General features: G+C 32.6%; 2 protein-coding genes across 2 annotated transcripts; one reads left to right on the forward strand and one right to left on the reverse strand.

Moving 5' to 3' along the window:
• Positions 1-9,040: 9,040 nt before the first annotated feature.
• On the forward strand, positions 9,041-10,769 carry COL5 (CONSTANS-like 5). The gene is made up of 2 exons (XM_039023869.2): positions 9,041-10,017; positions 10,105-10,769. The coding sequence occupies exons 1-2, from the start codon at positions 9,277-9,279 to the stop codon at positions 10,483-10,485; spliced, it is 1,122 nt and encodes a 373-aa protein (XP_038879797.1). The 5' UTR covers positions 9,041-9,276; the 3' UTR covers positions 10,486-10,769.
• Positions 10,770-21,492: 10,723 nt separating this feature from the next.
• On the reverse strand, positions 21,493-25,008 carry LOC120071991 (PTI1-like tyrosine-protein kinase At3g15890). The gene is made up of 4 exons (XM_039024420.2): positions 24,813-25,008; positions 24,582-24,723; positions 23,352-23,614; positions 21,493-22,462 (listed from the first exon to the last, which is right to left on the reverse strand). The coding sequence occupies exons 1-4, from the start codon at positions 24,860-24,862 to the stop codon at positions 21,715-21,717; spliced, it is 1,203 nt and encodes a 400-aa protein (XP_038880348.1). The 5' UTR covers positions 24,863-25,008; the 3' UTR covers positions 21,493-21,714.
• Between the last annotated feature and the right edge of the window lie 2,322 nt (positions 25,009-27,330).

A 27,330-nucleotide genomic window follows, 5' to 3' on the forward strand; every position in this document is an offset into this window, starting at 1 on the left:
ATTTCAATCTTTACAATTTAGATTAGATAGTCTGAATTATTGAGATTGTCGAAATAGATATCTTGGATCTTGACATTTGATGAAATTTTAGTTATTAATATGATTAGATAGCCTGAAAACCCCTACTTGTTTATGAATAACTAAATCAATGTCATCTCATTTGGACTTTTCGCGTCAATTAATTTATTATATATGTTTTCCTTTTTCTTCTTACATCCTAATTGCGGCTTACACCTTGTTATTAAATTAAACAAACCAAATAATTAAACACGTCATACACCGACCAAAAAGTTTGGAACCACTTTAACCTTAACTCTTGTGATTAATTAAATATTAACATATGTTTTTATTGTTAATGGGATTGGAACCTATTTCCAAACATAGCCATCTGTCTTAGCCTTTCTTTTGCTATATGATTGAATATTTGTATATAAAAATGGGGGTGGGTTTTATTTAATTTTGTTTTCCCTCCACCTAACTTTCTTCTTCTTTTCAATGGTTTTTTCTTTGTGTGGAAGGGGGAGATTTGATTCTTCGTCTACATAATTGTTGTTCTTAGATTTTTTCTTTTCATAATACTATTTAAGGGTGTTAATAAGAGCATACTTCAATAGATAGATAATACACTAGCGGAGTATTTGGTACACGATAAAAGTAGAGAGTTGAGTTTTATTAATTATTGTCTGGAGAATTAAATTATTTTGAGAGTTAAATTGTTTGTGTTTGGGGTGCAGAGTTAAGTTGAGTTGATAATTATTATCGGTGTTTGGGATGTTGAATTGAGTTGAGTTGAGTTGAGTCTGAAAATTTGTATTTTGAGTGTTGAGTTGAGTTAGAGTATCTGGTGCAGTTTTTGTAATGACAATTGATTTTTTTTTCCTTTCTTGTTGTTGATTAATTTTCAATTATACACCAAAATACATGTTATATTGCAATGAAATGAGCATTCTTCCTTCTATCTGACAATCACAATCCTAAATTACTTATGAATTGATTTTTATATATATATATTAAATCTTGCTAACTTAACATTATTATAAAAGAAAAATTAACATGTTCTACACACCTTGATAACTTAACAACTTATTTTTTATATAATATGCATCGTCTATGTCAAAATAAAATTATACATAGAATATTTACCCTTCATTTCATAATGATGTTGAGGATGTGATAGTATAGTAAATTACATTCTTTTGAACATCACAAAAATAATATCGAAAGATCAAACATGTGCTTGTTCCAAAAAACAAATTCATAAAATATACATTTTTGGGTTGAAATATTAGGTGGTAAATCTAAAGGGTTCAAGCAAGTAGGCGGATGTAATACCGTTTTCGTGCATCTTTCGATACAGCGAGGAAGAAGTCCGTCTTTTGTATGTCTGTGTCAATGAAATCAATTACGTCATATCTATCATCCCTTGTTAGCCTCTCAATACCAAATATGACGTCAACTACCTCCTTCCGACGTCCAAATTTCAGCTTGTACTTCTCTGTTTGCCACGCAACGAGTCTGCCCAATCTTATGTTGGTTGTTATTTTATACTTCGATTATGGTTTCTTAAAGGCTTATAGGTATTAATAAATTCTAGTCTACTAACATTATGAGTTTTATTTATGAGTTTTTAATAAATTGTTGACTCAATCAAAACTCCTAGCATTATACCATAGTCTATCTGCTTTTTAAATGATGTGCAATCAAATTTATATTTCAAAGTTTTGCACATTATATTATGTCCAATCACTATGCCATAGTCTATCTTGTTTTCAAAATATAAATTTATATTATGTGCCATCATTATACCATAGTCTATCTTCTTTTCAATATTTTTCAATGTCCAATTTTGATGGAAAAGTAGAAAAAAGAGCAAAGGAATGACACATAGTTTTTACTATAGTCTATCTTCTTTTCAATGTTTTTCAATGTCCAATTTTGATGGAAAAGTAGAAAAAAGAGCAAAGGAATGACACATATTTTTATTGAAGCGACAAGAGGAGATCTAAAAGGAAAAATAGGGAAGACAGAGACGAACCAGAACAAATATCAGCAGGAGAAGAAAGAGCAAAGATGAAGAAGTAAACAGAATAGAAATAAAAAAAAATAACAGAAACTTGGTTGTAACAACATAACAAAAGTGGAAAAAAAATTATAAGAGATGAAGAATAAACACATATAATGATTAAAAGAGGTAGCACACACGAGGAAAATTAAGATATCAGTTGGAGAAGAAATAACAAGGTAAATATAATATGAGGAAAAAATGCAATAGAAGAAAAAACAAAAAAAAATATATTAGGGACGAAGAGGAAAAACATAAAGCGACCAAAAGAAGTAGTAGACACAAAGAAGAACCGTAAACCCTAGTCATCAAATGGAAACCAAAAAAATCGAATGAAAAAAAAAAAAAAAAAAAAACCTCACACAATAGATCTACCATGCGAACTATGTTCTTGAAGAGATCGGTAGAGGGATTAGTGAAGAACGAGAGGGGGCTAGTAAGCAAAGTATGAAAGGAAAAAAAAACCAGAAAACATACGATGCTCTTAAATCGTGACATGATGAGAGATACACAAGCTTTTTGGAATAGGATCCCAAAATCGGAACCTTTTATGCTCAATGTTATTGCTAAGAAAGTAGCATAAACAAGCCCGAGGTTCAAGTTTTATGTTCATGAGGATGAAGAAGAACAAAACATGCACACCCGAATGCTTTAAGAAGAGAGTAAGAAGGAGAGGTACCATACAGTCGTTCAAAAGGTAGGCGATTGATGGCATAAACAGATATAATGGCAACCTCACCCCAAAACTTCTCAAGACAAGATGCAGAGAGAAGTTGGGTACAGACAGAACGGAGAACAAAGACGTTCGATCACTAACGCTTCAGATATGGGGATGGTGAAGAACGGAAAAGACAGACATTTGACCGAAGAAGCTAAAATCGATGCTCGAATGGACAGGATTTGACTGATTCCAACTGATATTAAGTTGAACGGACGAAAGAGACAGATGGACGGGAGGCTGATTCAAACGGACAGAAGGCTTGAACAGGAAACTGGCCTTATGATTTGAACGGATGGAAGAGGAGGCTGGCCTTATGATTTGGACGAATGGAAGAGGACTCCACTATGGCAGACCCTAGTTTTGGCTCTGATACGAAGTTGAAATAATGTTTTATTCTATTTTTCTATTTTATCCAAATAAAAATAAAATACATGTGTATTTATATACATAGAGATACGTAAAAATATGTCACAAACTTTTCAACAACCCATAAAATCAAGTAACAACCCAACAGACTCATATATATTAACAAGATGATTTACACTTGGACAATGACAATAAAAAGTGAAACTGTAAAATATAGAAAATGGTGAAATTTGGAGAGATTAACATGGTATCAAATGTTGTTATTTTCTCTCCAATTAATATTAATTTTCACTTGTTGGATCTTCTACATAATTCAAGCTGAAAAAGTGAGAGGAAGTGTTAGTGATATAATATTAATTTTGCCTTCATCTATCCGCTTAAATTTTCGGATCAATCGACGTGATTTAACATAACTTATGTTTTTTAGTCATGGGGTTCTCAAACTTCTTAGACCAAATAAGGCAAATCCCTCCTCCAACTTACTCCTTGGATCAAATACTCTCTAAAAAATTTCACAACTCCTTACGTTTTATATCTAGCATGATTTCATTCTCTAATAAAAAGTTTTACTCCATTAAGATCTGGTTGGAAAAAACATCTCACTTCTACCACAGAAATAATAAAAAAAATAATAGAGAAATTACAATAAAATAATAAATACTGCAAACACAAGAATTTATGTAAAAAACTCCCAACTCGAAAAAAAACCACAATTCATCAGAAAGAAATCCACTATATGAAAAATTGTTACAATCACACAAAACAATTCTCTCTCTCAATCTTAATTATAAGAGCACTCTCTCAAAACTTTTATACTACTCACACCATTTTTCCACTCTCAACCTAGATAATACATAAAGAGAATTTAACTAGAGTTAGCACACTCAAACTTAAAGTATTTCTAACTGGGACGACAGAAAACCAAAGGTATAGTGTCCTTTTATAATGCTTAGAGCCCATGACTTTCTTAAACTTTTCAGTGTAGGACAAGCCCAGGACTTTCCTAAACCTTTTCAATCCAGGACAAACTTATGACTTTCCTAAATCTTTTTTATGTGGGATAACTACACTTTTAATATTTTGTCAAAATCCTAATAAATTCCACCTTGGCAAGATATTTGAAGAATCCACAGCTTCTGCAACATTCATTGACTTTATCGACAAGCGAAAATCATAATTCTCAAGTTAGAGAACTATAACCTATTCTACCATAAAAAGTAGACCACTTGGAATACCACCTTTCAAGATTTTTCTTTTTTGTCACAGTCGATAAACCTTGCTGATGTTTATAGTGCAACATCCACCTACTTGGCTCATCTGGAAATCCTTCTACCATCAACATAACTTCCACCAGACACCTTGCATAAACTTCAAGTCAACGCCCATGTGCAAACTTGTGGAACTGCTAGCATTACATCGTCTATCATGGTAAAGTGAACATATCACAATGATGAATATTTCCTTGTTCCGACGGAAGAGATAGTCATCTTTTTTTACGATGGAGACAACGTTTGCATCTGACTCAAAGTTTTTTGACAAACCTGCTCTGTAGGACAATCCTTTTTCATGTGTCCAAACTGTCCACATTCCCAGCAAACCCTTCTTTATATGAACTCTTTCTTCTTCTTCTTCTTCCACTTGCTAGCTACCAATATTGAATTCTCTTGTGAAGTACGCCCTTTACTATTCAGTATTCTTTCCTTAGACAAAAGTTTACTAGTAACCTTAGCAAAATCTAAAGTTTCCTTCTCCTACGTCAAGATTGACTTCATGTGTTCATAAGAAGAAAGAAATGACCAAATGAGTTAAGAGTGTCTTATCTTCATCTTCTTTTCTCACTCCTATCACCTCCAACTCATAAATAATGCTATTAAGAATACCTAGATGATCTGAGATTTTTGTACCTTCCACCATTCGCAATGTATGCAACTGCTCCTTCAGGTACAATTGATTTGAGATGCTCTTTGCCTGATACATTACTTCAAGCATCTCCCAAAGCTCTTTGGCTGTCGAAATTCCACCGTTAGCTATTGCACGTATATTTTTAGCCAAATTTAGCCTAATTGCATTTGCAGCTCTCAAATCTATTTTCTCCCCCATCTTCATCGCTCATGTTGGACTTCTTAGAATCTTTGTTAGAACCACTGTTGGACTCTCATGGACTACCATCACCACTTAACTCTTTAAAAGCACCACTGTCTAGTTTTCCCTTCAAAGCCTTATGTAAACCAGCTTATATCAGCACATCCTTGACTTGCACTTGCCACAAGTCGAAGTTGATCCTTCCATCAAATTTCTCTACACAAACTTTACTGAACTCATAAAACTTGACATATTTGCTTCTCTTTCTAGTAAAACAACAAATAGTGGATAACCCACACTATTTACAATACCACAACCTGTTTCAAGAATTCTTTTCTGATGTGGAAGATCAAACAATGCTGCAACCATAGAGCATACTTAGAAATTCAAGAAACTACGAACTTGACGCTCTGATACCACTTGTTGACAAAAAAAAAAAAAAAAACCATTACTACCATAGGAATAAGTAAAAAAATAATAGAGAGTTTACAATCGAATAATAACAACTAGAAACACAAGAATTTATGTGGAAAACTCCCAACTCGGATAAAAACTATGACCCACTAGAAAGAAATCTACTATGTGAATAATTGTTACAATCACACAAAATAATTCTCTTTCCCGATCTCAGTTACAAGAGCACTCTCTCAAAAATTTTATGTTACTCACACCCTTTTCCCACTCTCAAACTAGAGAATACGTAAAAAGGGAATTTAGCTAGAGTTAGCATGTTCAAACTTAAAGTGCTTCTAACTAGGACAATTGAAAACTAAAGACATGGTGTAACATCTTGAATTTTTCAAATAATTTTCATTAAATTATCTTGACATATTTGGGCGATTAGGGCTAAAACTTTAATTTTGGAGGCAAGATAATTAATTTAAAAGATATTTGTAAAGAATTAGAATTTTAATTAAATTTAAGAGAAAATTAGATTAATTTATTTGGGGGAAAGTATGATTTTAAATAGATTAAATATTTTGAATTATGTAATTTATCTCAACTATTGGATTGGAGAAGTTAATTGGTTTGAGTTAATGTGATAAGAGATTTGAAATTTTTGGATTATTTTGGATAAAGATTTGAAAATAAAGAAAATGAAAAGAATTAGGATTTTGGAAATTAAAAGGACTTGTGATTTTAAATTTTATCCTCTTTAATTTTGGAGTATGAATCCAAAATAGGGAAGATAATTAATTTAAATTGAGTTGATAAGAGAAATTTGGATTTAATTTAAATTAATTAGATTATAGAATTTCTAACTTAGTTAGATTGTAAAATTTCTAATTCAATTAGAATATGGATTCTCAAATTAATTAGATTATGGATTTTCTAATTAATTAAAATATTGATTTTCTAATTAGAGAAAATATCTTATTTCAAAAAAGAAATCTAACCTATCTATTACATTAATTAATCTAATTTAGGATTATGATTATTTTCCTCTATAAATACAACTATCCACTTCATTCCAAATTATTCACTTCATTTCAAGGGAGGTCATTTAGAGAGAACAATCCTAAAAGACAACTTCATTCCAAAGGCAACTTTTATTTTATTTTATTTTTTTTTTCAACAAGTATTCCTAGAAGTTCAAAGTAAGTGATTTTCTACTAGAACGCCCTTGAGTTGGACACTTAAGTTAAATAAAAATGTTAACTAGATGGTACCATAAAAGCATGCTAAAGATTGATTGGAATGATTTGTTAAACTATGTAATTTTAAGCTACATTATGAGCATGTTGGAAAGCCATGGACTATGACTTTATGTAAGCCTCTTTGATGGTTGTGTGCATACTAGGCTAAGGGGTGACTGTTAACGCTCCTATCTGGCTGTGTACATTAGGGGTGTTCAAAAAACCTGATGACCTGAAAAAATCGATCAACTCAACCCAACCTTAGGTTGAGTTTAAATAAATGAAATTTTTGTGGGTTGGGTTGGTTCATGGGTTTACCTAAAATGACTCAAACCAACCCAAACTTATTATTAGCTTTATAATGTATATTTTTTACTTATGATACAATCACATACATATATATATTTATTTAAGTTTTATCCTTTTTTTTGGATAATTTATTCTCCAGCAACTCCTAAAAAGTACTTTGGAAAGAAAATGTTCATTATATAAATTGAAATTGAGTTGTTAATCTTAATTCAATATATGAAAATAACTAAATCAATTTTTTATATATTAACAACTTACTTTCTTTTAGAACAAAAATAACACAATCAACCCAAACCAACCCAACCCAAATGTTTCATGGTTGGGTTGGGTCCAAAAAGTACTTCAACCCAACCCAATCCAACCCACAAACACCCTTAGTGTACATCCTATGTTAGTGAGCCTTCGGGTTCACAACTTATGACTGTTTCAATGTCCCTATGTGACCACCACTATTGGTATGATTTGTGTTCTTTCGGATTCTCACTTACGACTGATTTAATGTTCCTATGGAAGCCCTATCTATGTCAAGTCAAGTCATGCTATGTTATGCTATGTTATGTACATTATGTCAATGTTAGGTCAGGTTTAACAGTTCACCCACAATGGTCCCAGTAGAAGGTCACTTATTGAGTATTTTTATACTCAACCTTTCTTAATTTATGTTTTTCAGGTAAGGATGAGAATGGACCGGTGAGTAACGAGAGGGACCCATGATCATGCCACATGGGACATGTAAATCCCTTTTGCTCAGTTTACATTTTCAAGCTATTTAAAAGTTTTGATTTGAAACTTGATGTTGGTAATAAAATTTATCTGTTTAAGTGTTATTTTCCTTAATTATTTTAGGGGCCCTGAACAAAGATTTTACTTATTTGTTATTTATTAACTTTTTAGTTTATTTTGGGAAACTACCTTTATTGTTTTAATAAATTTTACTTCAATAGTCAAAATGTTTTGAATCTGAATTTGTAATTATGAGTAATAACTCTTGTCCGAGTACTTGAAAGAAAGCTCATGACTTTTATAAACCTTTTCAATGTAAGACAAACCCATGACTTTCTTAAACCTTTTTAATGTTGTACAGCTGCATTTTTAATATTTTGTCTAAAGCCCAAAAGAACTCTTTTGCACAATTCACATTAGCCTAATTTCTTCATTTGGTAAACATCATCCATATTTGCATGCTATCCATTCAATTATAATTCGCAATCATGTTTCTATTAGATTTTGTTATATCATTGATATCTACCTACTTGATTTTTAGATTTATTTTTTTTATAATTTTTTTAACAAATATACTGCATTTATCTTGTTTCAAGTATTGGAATAATACTTTTGTTAGTATACAAACCCGTTAAATATTAAATCAAAAAAAGAAATTACAAATACTACTCTTGAAATATAATAATTATCACACAGTCAAAATTTAAATTTATCAACCACCAACCCCATTAAACTTAAAGACATTTTAAAGTAGTGCACACATTATGATTAAAAAAAATTGAAAGTGATACTACTACTACACATACAATTGGAGTATAAAATGATAAGAAATACACATAACGAATTGAAAAGTAAATAGTTTTAGGTTGACACATGATATATGTAAACTGAGAAGAATAGATAGGTTAATAAGTTGTGTATGTGTTTAAGAGAAAGTAAATGTTAATTGAGTAATTAATTGGAGGGAGATGTAATTCGAAATTGAATGATGGGCAATGCCAACTCAATGTTGTCGATGTCGTTCGACCTAGTCACCGTCCTGTTCTTGAATCATAAATGGACCCTACGTCGGTACAGACACACGACAACTACTAATCCTTCTCATCGATTATATATTTTTCTACAAAATCAAATATTTTTAATGTGGTATAGAGCTCTCCACGTGGCGTTGTACTACTCGTCAGCACCCAGATTTCCCTTCCCCCAACTAGTCAGATAGATGATAGATATAGATTGCAGAAAAACACAGGCCCCCTCCTACTCCCTTCCCTTCCTCTCTAAAATCAAATCCCATTCATATCTCTCCTCCCAGACTCCTCTAAGCTTTCTTGGCGGGAGACACGGGAGCCTTCGCAATTCACAGCGCCATATCCACTATGGGAATTGACGGTGACAGTGTTGTAAAGGGTTTCGGCGGCGGCTGGGGCGTCGTCGCCAAACCCTGCGATTCCTGCAAGACTGGCCCTGCTGCCGTCTATTGTCGACCCGACTCTGCTTTCCTCTGTCTTCCCTGCGACGCCAAAATTCACTGCGTCAACAAGGTCGCCTCTCGCCACGAGCGCGTCTGGATGTGTGAGGTTTGTGAACAAGCTCCTGCTGTGGTCATGTGTAAGGCTGATGCTGCGGCTCTCTGTGTCACCTGCGATGCTGATATTCACTCTGCTAATCCTCTGGCCCGTCGCCACGAGCGTGTCCCTGTCGAGCCTTTTTTCGACACGGCTGAATCGGTTGTTAAATCCTCTTCTGTTTTGAATTTTCTGGTCCCTAATGAAACTAATGTCTGCGACGGTACCCATCACCACGAGGAGGTGGAGGTTGCTTCCTGGCTTTTATCCAACCCGTCTTTCAACTCTAAGCTCGTGGACGGCCCTGAAATCAAACCCCCTGGTGGTGATCATCTGTTCTTCAATGAAATGGATTCTTTTATTGATTTTGAATACCCAAACCCAGTCAACAATCACAACGCTATTAACGACAGCGTCGTCCCTGTTCAGACGAAGCCACTCTCTACGCCGGTGATTAACCATACCCACTCCCCTGAAAATTGCTACGACATTGATTTTTGCAGATCCAAGCTCAATTCATTCGGCTATCAACCTCAATCCTTGAGCCACAGTGTAATTAACCCAACCCCAGATCACAATTTAACGATTTAACCCAGGTCAATCAAACTAATTGGGTTGTTATTCTTTTAATTCCTTCAGGTTTCTTCCTCCTCCCTAGAAGTCGGAGTTGTTCCAGAAGGGAATTCGATGTCGGACATATCATACCCGTTGGGTCAAACCGTGAATAGTGGAGCGGATTCAGGGCTACCGTTATCAGGATCTGGCAACCAAGTGACACAATTATGTGGAATGGATCGAGAAGCGAGAGTGTTGAGGTACAGAGAGAAGAGGAAGAACCGGAAATTCGAAAAGACAATCAGATACGCTTCAAGAAAAGCTTATGCGGAAACCCGGCCCAGAATCAAAGGCCGGTTCGCTAAACGGACTGATATGCTATCAGAGGTTGATGAAATCTATGGCTCAGCTGCTTCGTCTGTGTTCCTGACGGACGCCCAATACGGCGTCGTACCAACGTTCTGACTATGACTTGGCTGAATCGCCCAACTGAAACGAAACCCAATCCAGTGCTGCGTAGATTATAATTCTTATTGTGCACCTTTTAATAAATGAACGATAGATTATGGCAAATTATGTGTTTGATGATGATGTAAAAAAATCAATGTCTGATGACGTGGCGGGGTTTTAGCCGTTGATTTGCAGGACCATGGGTGTTCAGGTAGAGGTTCGTTTACGCTATCACAAGTTGCTTGTTTTTTTTTTTCACCCTCATTTCCTCGCAAATATAACCGATTTGCCCTTCCAAATCTTTTTCTTCATTTCTATTCGTCAATCGCCAGATTCAACAATTAAATATTATTTATCAATTTCAACCTAATTTGAAAAATATGCTTTTTCCATTTGCATCAGATGTCTTTCCCAAAAAGATTAATTCAACGAGACATCCAAAATTATCAGTATATCTTTTTCTAAATGAGATTCAAGAGTGCAATATAACTTCACATATTATTAAACTGACTTATTAAAAAAAAAAAAAAAATATTCGTCGGTCTAATAATTGAATTCTTGACTTAGAATATATAGTTTATAGGTGGCAAATGGGGATTGGTGGGTGAGACGGGTGCGATGAATTGAAAGCATCGTTGAATAAAAAAAGGTAAGGAGATAGGAATAATAATAATAATAATAAAATAATAAAAGGGAGGATTGAGAAATTTGTTCTGGAAATTTCTTAAGTTGTGTTTGGATTTTGGATAAGTTTCCGAGAAAATTGGCATCACGTGGAGTTTTTTAACTTTTTGAGAACGGTAAAGCTTTTCCTTCACGGGTTTGTAAAGGTTGGGTTAGCTTATATTTTTCTTTTTTCATAACTTTAGAAACATACTTTATTCAAGCAGCTATCATTTCTAGGTTCTAATAATTGGTTCATCTAATTATTACAATTTAGACCATTTTGCTCTTCATTTCAATTTCCACTCACCTTTTTTAATAGTGCCAATTCCAAATTTTTGCATCCTCGCTTGACTAAATCCGAATATTCTATATATAGCCCACGAGTATATTTAAATACGTGGTGAAAATCTGGAAAATACATATATCTCAGCATAATAATTTTAAAAGACGAAGGTTTAAACCTTTAACATCCATGTAAAAATTTTATTTTAAAAATAGATTATGTCAACAAAGTAAAAGTTTTTAAAAAGTATTTTTTTACAATTCAATCCAAACGGACCTAAGAATCATGTCAATGTGTGACTCTTCCTATTTACGTATTAAAGGTGTTGCGAAGTAAAAAGTAATTGAATGGAAAAGTCAAAAGAAAATTAAAGAGCATTGAATATGATAGAATTTTGAGTATCATATAGATAACAAATAAAACAAAGGGAAAAAAGATAATATCTTGTCATATATATAGTGTATTTGTATATATCATATACAAACACATTTCAAATCATTGTGTTTCAAAAAAGTTTTCACTCGATTTATTCAACAATATTCACACACGGAAGGATTTAGAAAAGCAAACATCACTTACCAACATAAGCATAGCTCGATTTTATCAACATAAGCATAGTTCAATTGACGTGAACTAGTATTATAAACTTCGAGATTTGAGATTTGATCTCCTCATTCAGTAGGTTGTAAAAAAAAAAAAAAAAAAAAAAAAAAAAAGTCTGAAAATTTCTTTGGTTTAAGCTAAAACGCAAACAATGACTATGTTCGGAATTATTGCTTTCAAGACCATTAAAAGTCATTATGTAATAATCTTAATCACTTTGAATATTTGGTAAGATTGATCATGGACGTAGCTGTTAAAATCACATTTTTAATCCTGTGCTAATTCTCATAATTTTAAAAATTTGTTCCTACTAGCTTTTAAAAGTAAATTCTTGTATAATCCACTATTATCTCCAACCAAATTTTCAATTTTCAATTTTATTCTATATAAATTTGTACATTCAGTATATTCCTTATGCGACTGATTAGTGATTTCTATATCCTGAGTTTTCAAATGAATTAGTTCAGTGCTACCATTTTTTTAAAAAAAAAAAATTGCACTTATTTTTCTTATATTTAACGACCAAACAAAATATAAATTTAAGTTGAAAATATATATAGATATAACATGCAAATTAAGTAATTATTTAAAAATATAAACTGTAAGAAAAATAATAACACAAATTCTGATACCAAGTCTATTGAGTCATTACTACTAATCATAACAATTTAATATTGTTTACTAAACACACTATAATCTACTCTTTAAGGTTTCAACCTAAAATTTTACCAAATAACTAACTTTATTTAAGAAACAGTACATTTGTTACTAATTATTCTAAAAGTTATAACAATCCTAAAAGTAACCTACGTGGGAAAAAAATGCATAGAGAATTAACGCATTTAAGGGAGCATTTTTTAAAAATGTTAATAAACGATTTTTTAACTTCTTGAATTTACAGTAAGTTAGACAGTTGGAAAGGAGGGAAATGATAGAAAATATAAAAGAGGGTCATTTTCGGCAATGAGAAAAAAAAAAGTTGTTTTTCTTTCTGACGACCGTTTTTATTATGTGATCTCTTGTCACATGGATTCTTTTACCTCCACGACAAACAGACAGAGGGAGGCCACTCCAAAATTAAATTAATTTTTATTTTTTTAAAAAAATTAAACATATTTCATCTGTATTTTTTATAATACTTTGCATCTTTCTTTTCAAGTACAATGTTTGAATTCTTAGACAAATTCTAATTTTTTAAACCGTTGGTAATAAAGAAATTTGGAGGTGAAAGTAATATCTATAGGCTTAATTTTTTTTAAAAAAAAAAAACAAACAAAATGGTTACCAAACGAGACATTTGTTTGTTGTTTTTGTTTTTTAAAATTAAGCCAATACTACTTACACCTCTAAATTTATTTTTTTATTATCTACTTTCTACCAATGATTTAAAAAATCAAACCAAATTTTGAAAATAATAATAATAAAAAAAAAGTAGCTATCGATAATTTATTATTTATTTTTTTTTGAGTTGGACTAAGAATTTAATTATTGTACTTAGTAAAGATGCAAATCATTGTAAGGAATAGGTAGAAAATAGGTTTGCTTTTAAAAAATAAAAAAATAAAATAAAAAACAGATTTTTTTTATTTTTTTTTTTAACAAAAGAATGACTAATATTAGATCTACACTTTTTAAGCTCTCAACTAATATATTCATTACTTTAGATCCTTTATACTTCAAAATTATTACATGTTTTAATTATTATTTCAGCTCTGGTTAAATTTATGTAACACATTGAAATATTACAAAGAATGGTCCGCATTAGTTTTAACAAGGACTATGATACTGTTAAAAAATGGATTGTGTATAGTTTTATGAAAAGTGTGAAATTAAATTTAAAAAGAAAAAAAAAAGTAATTTAAGTTTAAAAGTGAAAATAGGAGGTGAAAGTGTTGAGATCGTTTGTAGCAAGTGGGAGTGATGTGGTAGGGCCTCCACCACGGTGCGTTCACGTGCGGTGTCTTATGGGCTGTGGGCTGGCCGACATGTGACATCCTCGTGGTCCCATATGCAGTCCACGTCAGCGAAGCCCAGCCCATAAATCTGCTGTGGGCCATGTCCTGACTCTTGATCAAGTGGGAGCCCTTCCCCATCACCTTGCCCTCTACATCCAAAATCCCAATCTCACTCTAATTTATTTATTTTTCATAAATCACCAACTACATTCTCAACCATTATTTCTCATATACATACCTCATATTGCATCATAACATGTTTTTTTTTAATACTCTCTCTCTCTCTATATATATATATACTATCTAAAAAAAGATATGGGAAGAAATATTTGATTTTTCCTTTCGTTTCCTTTTAGTTCATGGCCATATAGTTATATAATGTAATTTCACCTTAAAATTATTAAATAAAATAATGTCTCCCTTTTTTTTAATGTAATTCACATTAAAATAAAAAAAAATTAATAAAATAAACACATTTTATCCATCCATAAAATTTAATATTCATGTTAAAAAATGTGAATCATATTTTATCTCTAAAATCTCAAATTCACGTTAAATATTTATACTATCTAAAATGGACTATGGGGAGAAACTTTTGATTTCTCCTTTTGCCCCTTTAGATGATGGTTAGAGAGTTATCTTTCACATTTATTAAATTATTAAATGATTTTTTCCCACTGTGAGCACCTGGTATAAATTTTTTATTTTTATAAAAAACAAAATATGATACTATTTTTGGCATATTAGAAAGGTAATATTTTATCTTTATTTTTTTAACATCCCCTATAAAAGAACTACTTTTGACAAATTAAAAAGAACACATTTATCTTTATTTTTCTTTAACATCACGTATATATATATATTTCTATTTAAAAATTTATACACACAAAAAAATATAAAAAAAAAATCAAAATTTGATACTATTTTTGGTAAATTAAAAAAAAATCACATTTTATTTCTATTTTTTGAGATCACGTATAAAAGAGCAAAAAAAAAATCAAAATTTATCTTACAACTTACCTATATCTCATGGTATATCACGTTAATATAAAAATAAAATCAAATTATGATTTAAATTTTATATATATATATATATATATAAATAGGTAATTTAGCTTCTTATTTTTCATAAGGTATCTCATCTCTTTCTCTCTTTTAAAAAAAGTTGTTAACTCACTCTCCCAACTTTTTTACTTTCATTTTTTTAGTAGCATTCATATGATTTAAGATGGTAGGGAGGTCTTGTGTTCAAATCCTTATTTCCTCCCCAATTCATGTTGATTTTCCCTTGTTTAGATCTTCTATGTATTTCGAGCCCACAAGTGAGATGGAGTGTTAGATATTATAATTAAATTTACCTTCATCCACAAGCAGGTTGGTTCAAGATTTCTTGTGTTCAAACCCCTGCAATATTATTTCTTCCCTATTTAATATTGATTTCCAATTTTGGTACTACCAAGGCTTCAAAACCAAGATTATTAATTTTGCTTACTCAAACTAGGAGTTGTTCACGGTTCGATTTTCGATTTTGGGTGTTTTTCTTTTCTATTCTATTCTTTTCTTTTCTTTTCTTTTCTTTTCTTTTCTTTTGTTGAGAATATCCCTCAAAATTTAAGCAAACGGACGAGCAATTTGAGATCTAAGATCTGAATGTCAAGCAAACTTTAATGAAACTGATAGAGGAGATAGATTAAGATCTGAGGTGAAAGGGCCAAATGTGATCGACAGATGAGGTGAGATGTATGGGTGGACGATGAGCGTCTTGTTTTACATTAATGTGGTTCGATTCAATTTTAGTTCGATTTTTAGTTTTCAAACCAAACCAAACTGCATAATTCGATTTTGGTGAGAAAATGGTTTGGTTTCCGTTCAATTTCCAAAACGGTTCAATTTGTGCTGTTTTGAGCGACACTACAATAAATCGCACTTCTCCCGACACCACAAATCGTCTGGAAAGGGTAGAAAATGTGTCGAGAGATCCTCTCCCGATGAAAGATGGATCGTCGAGAGTTTGGTCGGGAAAAATCCGTCGGAAGAGGAACTCTCGACGCCTTATTCTATGCGACGGGAGTTACGGGAACTCCCAACGCGCTAAAATATGCGTGGGGAGTTCATTCAGTAGTTGAATATTAGCTTTTAAATTTTTTTAATTTATAATTTATATTTTTTAAAAAAATTTGATCTGAATAACCTGTAAAGCATCATTAATCAACTCAAACAAATTCACATAATAAATAAAACAAAGAAAATGAAATTCATACTATAACAAATAAATGAAAAGTTACAGTATCCTACAATAAAACAAAGTCGATACAAAATAAAAGAAATTTGATATCAGAAATACATGGAAGAAATAAAATGAAAACAACGTCAATAAATACAGAAAAAAAAAAAAAAAAAAAAAAAAACAATGTCTGGACATAGCATCTTGAACAATCATCCAACCTCATCTCTAAATAGCATCCTACAATAAAATAAAAACATTCAAATGTCATAATCTTTAAACATCCATAACACGTTCAAACTTCATAAACAAAAACATCCACAAATGTCATAATCGTCCAACCAAACTTCATAAATAAACAATCTAAACCAAACTCATAAGCAAGAACATAAAACTCAAATAAGTTCGTGGGATCTCTTTCTTGACCATTAAAGTACATTTCATTCTCAATCCCTTCTTCATTTGCATCTTCGTTTTAAATTGGAACTTGTAGATCGTTTATAAGATTCAACATCCCATTTTCATCGACAACATTACCCTCTATACTACTTCAACATTATGTATCGAATGAGTTGTATGACTTTCAAAACCTCTAGATAAGTTTACTAGCTTTCCATGATATACCCATTCACAGTATGAAGGAGATATTTCGTATGTTAATAGATGTCGTTCCACGATATCTAATTTTTCCCAAATTGAATTCATACAATTCTTGTATGGACATCTTATTCGTCCGAAATCATTAATATAAAACTTCGTCATATCTAAAAACTGGGATACACCTTCTCTATACTCCACTGATAACTTATTCCTTAATTCAATCCATTATTTATTCATCCTTAAAAATAAATCTTTTCTGACCAATTTGTAATCCAAAACAATAACCTAGACTAGAGAACAAAGTACAAAGTCTTTATTAAGCATGAATTTTGATTAATTTAATAAAAAATTCCAAGTTTGTTCGGAGAATTTAAATTTTAAATAATCTCTAATAGGTGATTTGACTTTTTTTTGCCCCTAATGTTATTGATTTTTTTGCCTCTAAACTAAGTCTAAAATTAAGTAATAAGTAAAAGGGGTCCATTTTTTTGCCCTTAATATTATTGATTTGGTTTGAAAACCAAAGTGTTTTTAAGAGTATAGAGTTTAGGGGTATAAAGTGTTCGGGTTGATGCTCTAAAATCTCGTGTCCAGTAATTTGTAAACAATTTGTACGAACGTTTGTGATATATAATATATGATATTTTACTTCACTTCTTGATTTTGCTCAGTTGAATGTTTTATTTTCTTTACCACAAACCAATAAACCAAAATCCCTGGTTATCTTGATGTAACTTAAGCATGTATGTGGTGACATACAAGTGAATCATGTCTTAAATGATAATCAAAATGGTCTGTAGTATATGGATATAGGAGGGAAACCTTATCCTGGTAACGCTACGGATGCGGTCCGCTTTGTGGAACAGTTACAAGTGTTATGACTTGTCACAGATGGTCTGATCCTTTTCATTCGTGTAAGGGACATGCGAGCGGGGGCATCCTATACAAAGAGTTTGTATAAGACCTGACCATGAAGTGTTAACGCCTCGTTATGTAACACCGTTCATGACAAAGATTCACTTCACTAGGATGACCATAGGTAACATGAATTTAATCCTGAGTGAGTTGGGAACTCCTGCTATTGAGAGCAGTTCTTTGATTTGCATGGGTGCTAGTGACCAGTTCGTCGACTCAAACCTACTATTTTGGGGATTCATCTGATTTGGGAGCTGAGAACTCAGCTACACAAGATGGAATTCACTCATTCTCGAAGCAGGAGAAAGTAGATAAATAGCTCCCTTAAAGGTTGATTTCAGGGCTTGAACGATGTGGCGCCACACACCTTCTCTTGGCCCGACAGATGTTCACACATAGTTTGACTATGTTGTATTATTCATTAGAGGGATCAATGATACTTAAAGAGTGAAATGTAACTACAAGGGAAAAATGGTAAACTGGCATAGTTGTACTTATGGGCATCTATGAATGGTCATTGTACTCATGATTGGTTATATCCAATGGACACAGAAATATATTTGTGGTAAGAAGAGTTCAGCTGTCGGTCTTTAGTGGAATGTCTGGCAGTTAACGGATGGTGGATCTCATGGCTAAAGAGTTTACTCAGTTATTCACGTACTGTTGGAGCTTCGAGCCATAGGTCCATAAGGTCCCCTTGGTAGCTTGGATAAAGTTGAGAATAAGTTTTTGGGTCAGTTTGAAATGTTCAAATTGACAAGAGGGAGTTCGATTATATATGATATAATTGAACTGGTTAATTATATATGATATGATTGACTAAATGTATGAGATACATTATTTTGGAGGAAATTGGATATAAATATGATTTATATCAAGTAGAGGAGAAAACACTATAGTAGATATATGATATCAAACTATAGGTTAAGAATATAATATAATTATATTAATTAATTAATTAATTGGGCAGTTATGTGATAATTGGCCGAGTTTTTCTCCGAATTTGTGCGAAAATGGGAAGTTCGAATTCAGTTCTTGTAACTGAAGAATAAAATGATTTTTTTTTTTTCATTTTTCAAGGGTTACACAAGACAAGAAAGAGATCCGAAAAATTGCTCACGGTGTGAAAGCATACGATCGCATAGCGTTGAGAGCCTATACGATAGTACCCGTCTTCAACGATCGCACACCCGTGTACTAAACGATCGCCTACGATTTCTAAACGATCGCTTACGTTTACTACACGATCGCTTAGCGCGCCGAGCGGAACTAAACGATCGCTTACCATTTGATAAACGATTGCTTAGCTAAACCTACACGATTGTGTGCCCCGATCTAAATGATCAAGCACACCCGACTATACAATAGTCTTCTACTATCTTCCACTTCCTTGTTCGTTCTACATGACTGTATTTCCTCCTTCCCTCTACTATTTCCATCAAAGTCCAACCTTTAGATTCTCACTCCGAGAATACCGAGGGCTTCAAATGGTGGTGTTGTCCCTGGTTATTGTTTGTTCGTACACTGCTGATCATGTAGACAACCGTGGTGCTGCTAGGCGACTGCTTGTTGGACGATAAGGAGCGTGAGGAGTTCACTTCCGTTCGACCGAGTTCGATTGAAGAAAGTCTTCAACTGGTATGTTTTCTCGTAGTATTTATTTGTTAAAGCATGCCAGTAATTAGTGTTACAATGCATATCTGTTTGTTAGAATGTATGTGTGGTAATTCTGTCACAATGAAATCGGAAAGATCCGCTTCCGCTTATGGATACTCTTGTTTAAGAGTTCCTTCATAAAGTTCAATTTTCCTTCGTTAAATTAGTTGAATTAACAGAGGTGAACACTATGTGATGTATCATTTTACTTATACATGTGTCAACATCTCACAAACATCATAGTAAATTTGAAATATATTTTTAATTAGTTTTAGTCAAGCAAGTCACTAAATCCCTAACCTTAAAATCAAAAGGAAAAAAAATACTCAATCCACCAAATTGCAGAAATTGTAACATCCATAATCCATAATTCACAATAACATCAAGAATCCATAATCCATAATTCACAATAACATCCATAATATGAATTATATGTAACATCCATATTCCGCAATTTGCAATAACATCCACAATCCACCAAATTGCAGAAATTGTAACGTAATGAAATGGGTCAATATCAATTAGTGCAACAAGGAAGGAAAAAAAATCATATGCTAGAAACATTAGATTTAATTTAAAGAACAACAAATGAGATAGATACTAAATGACAATAAATCAAAGCAATAGTAATCGAATTTCAAAGACTAATCGGATTTCAAATTCATGAGAAATTAAACAATGGCTTAAATTCGCAAAATGAGAGAGGGGAAATGAAAGGGATGTGAGCGAACGTGTTGAAAGCTTGCGAAGGACACCGGAGCGGCTAACGGCAAACAATGGATCGGCGATGGCAAGGAAATGGAAAAGAGACGCGAAGAGAAGAGGTTTTTAGTTTGGGTTAAATGGAAGGGTGAATGGGGAAGAAGTGGCCGGCGGCCGGCGCGAAGGGGGAAGGGGAATGAGGCAGTGACGAAGAGGGAAAGGGAAGAGGAAGGATGCGGCGGCGGCGCAAGGGGGAAGGGGCGGCGGCTAGGGTTCTAAAACTTGAGTGATGGAGAAGAAGGGGAAGGAGGATCTAGTTTTTACCAGATGGGATCTCCCAACGCTGCCCGATGGGCGTCGGGAGAACTATCGGGAGTTCCTAAGCAACTCCCAATCATTAAAAGAGGCGTCGAGAGTTCCTTGGGAACTCTGACAATTAAAGAAGCTTGTCAAGAGTTTCTAACTCCAACGGGCTTCTTTAATCGTCAAGAGTTCCTAAGGAACTCCCGATGCACTTCTTTACATGTCGGGAGTTCTTCTTTATGTTGTCGGGAGTTCCTAAGTCCATTATGTCGTCGGGAGAGACCCTATCTCTCAACGACCGAGCTCCCGATGACCAATTTAGGCGTCGGAGAAGCTCCTTTTTCTTATAGTGTGAACACCACTAACTCAAACCATCGAAACACTTTTCTAATATTTAGGTATATCCACCCCAATCACCTTGGAAAAATAAAAATTAAAAATTAAAAATTAAAGAAACTTGTTCTTAAAATACAAAAATTAATTTATCATGTGTTAATTGTAGTTGAACAATTAGATAAATAGCATTTATATTGATAGGTAAAGCTGGAAACAACGGTTTAACTCAATTAATCAAGGCATTAACACTTCTCTATTTATGTGTTTAACAAAAAAAAATTGATTTAATATTATAAATTTAAATGATAATTTGAAGAATTGTATTTTTTTAAAATGTGTAAAATTTATATAAAATATGAAATAAAACCCAAACTTTTATCAATGAACTAAAAAAAATATTAAAACAAAAAAATATTTCAAATAGATTTTTAACAGATTCTTTTATATATCTAAAACTAAATATGTGATCAAAGTTAGATTTTCTAACCAGATCCCAGTTTCAAATTATGAGTAAGATTTTTAAAGGTTCTCCCTTCTTTTCCAACGTGCTACATAAAATATCACAACTCATTACCATATTTTACCACATTTTAGTACATAGTGTATTAAAGGTGCGATGTATCCTCGTCGGCAAAGAAAGTAGGGAGAGGATCGGAGAGGAGAAATCGAAAAGAAGGAAAGTAAACCATGCTTATTAATTATGTGAAATATACTCTCTTTCAAAGATTAATGTATATCTTAAGATGTACCCAAGCATATATAATATTTGTAAATGAACCGTTAACAATATGCCTATGTTCCATGAAAGAGACGAAAATATGATCAAAGATATAAAATAATAATTCAAACCCTAAATACATTAATATAGCAACCTTCTTTCCTCTATATATATGTATATGTTCATATAAATTAATATATATGAAATTATGAATTAAACCATATACTATGCATGCATGAAAAGTTACAAAGTTTTCCTTTGATACATTTGTCACCATTTTGTTTTATTGATTAGCATTCATTCTCCGAAAATTTGGAGGTTGTTTATGATTATTGTAAGGATAATCTCTTATGATCCTCTGCTCCTCAATGGCACTAAAAACCCCATAATCAAAACTCTCTTGATCATCTCCATCTCCACCATGAAATTCTTTGGTAACCAGCTGATGGCGATGATCTTCATTATTATTAATTTCATATGGTTTAACACTTGGAATACTCATTAGTACGGGCACTTTGTTGCAATTTCCAGCATTATCAGCCATCAACCCTTTCAAACATTCCACCACTTGTTTTATTGTAGGCCGCTTCTCTGCCTCCGTTTGCACGCACATAATTGCCAAATGCATTACTTGTTCGAACTCTTTCCAATTCAGCTGTCCCTTCAGCTTCTTATCAGCTAAGTCTTTGAATCTGTCTTTGTTTATTGTCATGTTAACCCATTCTGATATTGTTCTCTTTGCTCCGCCAGGGAGTCTTTCGATTGGCTTCCTTCCTGTCATCAGCTCGAGTAAAAGAATACCATAGCTGTAAACGTCACAGCTCTCGGATACTTTGCCCCACATTGCATATTCAGGAGCCAGATAACCTAAGGTCCCTTTGACTCGAGTTGTCATGTGGCTGACACCCTCGGGTATTAGTTTTGCAAATCCAAAATCGGCTACCAATGGCTCAAAATCTGAGTCTAGTAGCACATTGCTTGCTTTTATATCTCTGTGAATTATGTGGGGTCTTACTTCTTGGTGCAAATACCTACATAATACAAACTAAAAGTATAATTCAAAATTTTTCTTGACCTAGGTGTGGCTTTAACTGTTTTATTGAATTGTTTGATGTATGAGAATTAGATACTGGAAATAAGTACCTCAAATTTGTAACTAACAATTAATTATAGACATGCAGTAAAATAATAATTATTATTATTAGTTTTTTTTTTAACAATATAGGACTTTTTTTACATTATATAGGAAATTCAAGTATTATGTCAATTGAACTATGCTCATGTTAGCATCTTAAAGTAACCATGTTTGCAAGCAAATTATATTGAATAATGCTTTTAGTACGAAGAGTTTAATGAAATGCTACTCAAAACTAGAGGAAAAAAAAGGAAAATTAGCGTTAATTGTCATATAATTAAGTAGAAATTCTAATTTTAATAACTATTTCTTTCTTTAAAAAAAAAGTTTCTGATTTTTTCTAACTAAATTTAGGGGAATGACTTATTTTCTATTAAAGTGTTGATATACTATAATTAAATTTACCATAATTCATTAGTCTAAGCTTTTGGGTATATTAGTCATTTAAAATGGTATACAGTAGGAGATTATGTGTTCAAACTCTCATAATCTCATTTGCTCCCCAATTGATATGGATTTCTACTTTTTGGGTCTTCTACATATTTTCAAGTCCACAAGGCTAAAGTGTAGATGGTATTGAAGCTTTGTTTGATAACAATTTAATCTTGAGTTATTTTCAAGTTTTGAAATTATGAAAATTTTCTCACATGTTTTTACTATGATTTTTAAAAGGAAAAGACTTAGGATAAACAAAACAAACACAATGAAATCGAGAAGTCCCATGATTGAAAGAAGGGTTTATATAGAATGTTAATAAAGTCAGAAAAGTAATGAAATAAACTTACAAAATGCCTTCAGCAGATCCAAGAGCAATTTTGATTCTTCTTTTCCAATCCAAGAGAGCTTCAGAAGCAAAGTGGCCATGAAGATGAGACAACAAGCTGAGATTTGGCATGTAATCATAAACAATAAGCCTTTGATCAGTTCCCACACAGTAACCCCTCAATCCTAACAAATTCTTGTGCCTCAGCCTCGCCAGCACTTCCACTTCCACTGCAAACTCCATTTCCGCCTTATAATTCATCGCTTTCAACTTCTTCACCGCTATCTGCACGCATATATAATGTATATAACCATATAACTTCTAATTTCCCAAATTCTACTATTATGAAATAAACGAAATCCACAAGCAAAAAGCATTAACAATAATGTGTTAGCTATGTGGTTCACTAACAATTTGTTAGCTACTTTTACGGATATTGGAAGAGAACAATTTTATTGTAAAAAAAAGAACATCAAATAATACAGAAGTACTGCCAGCTCATAGGATATTGGGGTGATGCAACACCTCGGTGTTCAAGCCTAACCAACGAGTCGGAGATTGACACTCATCGTTAAACATAAACAGATGTAAATGTGCCAGAGGAAGGGCCTAAATATAGAAGTACTCAACCACCCCAAATAAGAGAGTACGTAATCTCCAAAAAGAGAGTTCTCGACCTAACTATTAGATAACATGGGGTTCTGTCTTAAAAACCAATTGATTATAAGAGAAGTAGTTCATCTATTTTATGAAGAGTGTAAAGGTCCCTTGACTTTTCCAACGTGCACGCCTCCTCAAGATGGTGTCTCTTTTCATTTTTGGGTTCATCAATCTTGATCGGGTCAATTTTTTTTTTATTGGACTAAATACCTATTTGGGCTTTATGGACTTTGATACTATATTAGATAACATAAGATTCGAAATCAATTTGTAATGAGAGGAATAATCTATTTATCTTATAAAGAGTTTGAGGTCCCTTGATCCTTGAATTTTTCAATGTTGGATTCTCAACACTTACTTCTTTTGTGCTTAGTCAATCTAAACACCCATCATACTAACTTAAGCATTGGAGTGGAGTAGGTTTGGCATTACACTGATGCGATGATTATTTACACAATTTAGTTCGAGAACAATCAAGACTAGACCAAAGAAAAACTAACCAGAGGTCTTCTCAACGAGATACCCGCAACATCATCCAACACGAACACGAGATACAAGCACGAAGATACAAAAAGTATGATTTAAAGTATACCTGAAGGCCATCGCTGGTCTTTCCCCAATAAACACTTCCAAATCCTCCTTCTCCCAGCTTGTTGTCGTCATGGAAACCATTGGTGGCCGCATGCAACTCCTTGTACGTATACATCCTCCATGAACTGTTGCCTCCACCCAACCTTAATTTTCACACAACAAAAACTAATTTTATTTAAAATCATCACAAAAACCATAAAATTAAAGCAGGAAGATCCACAAATCAAATTACCCTTGCTGGTCTACTTTCTCAGAATCACAGCAACTGAAAGATGATCCCATGGCTTCGGTTTTTGCGTCAGGTCAGCATCTGATTGGTACACAAAACTTTCCTCTTTTAAACCGACGTATCTGTGTTTTAAACTTTGCCAATTGTAATTGTATTCAAAGCCGACCTTGGCCGGCCTCTATCGTCGGATATGCTGCCTGGGTGCTTACTATTATACTCTATGCCTTTAACAACACCAATTTTTCTTTTTTTCTTTTTTTCTTTTTTTTTAATTTCTTTTTCACTCAAATCATCATCCATCCTCCTATAAAAAATTGAGCTTAGGGAACTACCTCATTTCTGCGTGATTTCTACATAATTGAAATTATGATATAATATATCATATATTATATATATCAGAAAATGTAGATTTTCATTTTATAAACATTTAGTTACACCCAAAATTCTTTTTTAAAAAAAAAATCCCAACTTTGTGTTAATATAGGTTACATTACTAATTTATTGCTTGAATGTGTCTAGTAGGCCTGGAAGGCCAAAATCAGTACAGGGTTAGTAATAAATTAACATTGTTTAAAGTTGGAAGTTCAAATTTTTATACTTTCATACTTATGAACTAAAAAAATTAATCTTAATTCTATGCATGTTTAATAAGTATTCAATTTAATGTCTAATAAGTTTTTAAAATTTTTAATTCAGCATGCTATTAGACGTTTTTTTAAAAAAAAAGAAATTACTATTTTATAGGAAATTAAAATTTTAAGACATTCTTAGACCCAGAGTTTAATTTTAATTATGTCGATTGATCTATAATTTTGAAAATGGTTAAATAAATTAGCTAGCACAAAGTCAAATTAATGTGTACATTCTCATAATAAAAACTTTTCCATCCAGTACATATATATATAATTCTCCCACGGCGATTGGTCAAATATTTAGTGGGTGGACGATCATAATCATTTTTTTATTTAGCCAAACAACGAAAATAACTGTCATGCGATTTCAAAAATAGAAAATTAAAGAAAATTATTTATCCAAAATAGTAAAATTTTAATGTTCTTTAGTAGGGAGAAGTCTATCAATGTTTATTAGTGATAGAAAGGATAAAATTTTATAGTGTTTATAGTATTTTTTTGCTATTTCTATAAATAATTTGATATTTTTTCTATCGACACAAATTTTCCAAACTGTTACCTATTTCTTATGTAATAGAGCTCTTTAAATTTCGTTGACCGTAGATTAATGGTAAAGTATTGAGTGAAATAGTTGAGGGAAAAAAAAATTAATCTGGTATTTTTTTAAAAATAGAAATTTTAATGGATTTAAAACTAGGAGATAGAATTTAATTGTGTGAAACTTTTTAATACTTGTTAAGAAGTTACTTTTGATTTCACCGGATTCTACTTTTTTTAAAAAAATCCAAATGGATTCATTCCCAAAAATAAAACACAAAAGCCTAAACACAACTATTCAAAGAGCTTATGGTAATATCATCCATACAGTTGTTGTAGTAAAAATGAACAGAACAAAGGGTAAATTTTAAATACTATGTGAAAAAGCAGAAATATAATGATAATTTTTGCAAATTTCTTACTTTTGCATATTAAATAGCACTACAAGAGAGAGACGATCTCCCGACGCTAAAATCCACCGCCGAAAGTAAAATCGTCAGAAGATATAATATCTCTTAATGTCGTACAACAATCGTCAAGAGTTATGCATAACTCCCGACAGCCCTTCCTCATCGTCGGGTGATAAGAGTATCTCCCGACGACTAATTTTAGGCGTCGGGAGTTAGTACTAATCCCCGACGGTTACATTATATGCGTCGGGAGTTAGTAACCCTAATATCATATCTAAAATTTGGACGCCTCCCCCCGGAGCATCCTTTCCTCTTCTGCTCTCTGATCTCCTCCCTTCGCCCGAACGTCGCCCGTACAATCGTTGAACATCGTTGAACGTTGCTCCCTTCAAACCGTCGAGCGCATTAAGCTGTCGACTAATTTTAAATGTTGGGCCATCAACTAATTTTAAGTGTTTGGGTCATCGAACACCATCTTGGAAGCCGTTGTCAATTAGCACAGTCAATCTCTCTCTTTCATGGTTGTGTTTAAGGTATATGAATGTTGTGTGGGGAGGGTTGAGATTAGTTGTATTTATTTTGGAGTTTAACTTGGAATTTTTTATTTGTCTGTAAAAGTTTATGGATTTTGAATGTTGTGTGGTATGAGTTGAGATTAGTTATCTTTCTTTTGGAGTTCAACATGTGGTTTTTGTGTGTTTGTGGAGATTTAAGGTTGAGAATATATAGTCTTGGAAGTGTGTTGATTTTTTTGTATTGTAGGATTATAAGATTCATTTTATGGCTTTTGTTTGTTCGTGGAAGTTAATCAAATTTGATGGTTGTGTGGGATGGGTTGAGATTAATTATTCTTTTGGAGTTCAACTTGTGCTCTTTGTGTGTTTATAGAAGTTAATGAAATTTGAATATTGTGTGGGATGAGTTAAGATTAGTTTTCACATG

This window comes from Benincasa hispida, chromosome 2 (genome assembly GCF_027475165.1).
Source record: "Benincasa hispida cultivar pf3 chromosome 2, pf3_genome.v1.1, whole genome shotgun sequence".
Taxonomy (NCBI): Eukaryota; Viridiplantae; Streptophyta; class Magnoliopsida; order Cucurbitales; family Cucurbitaceae; genus Benincasa; species Benincasa hispida.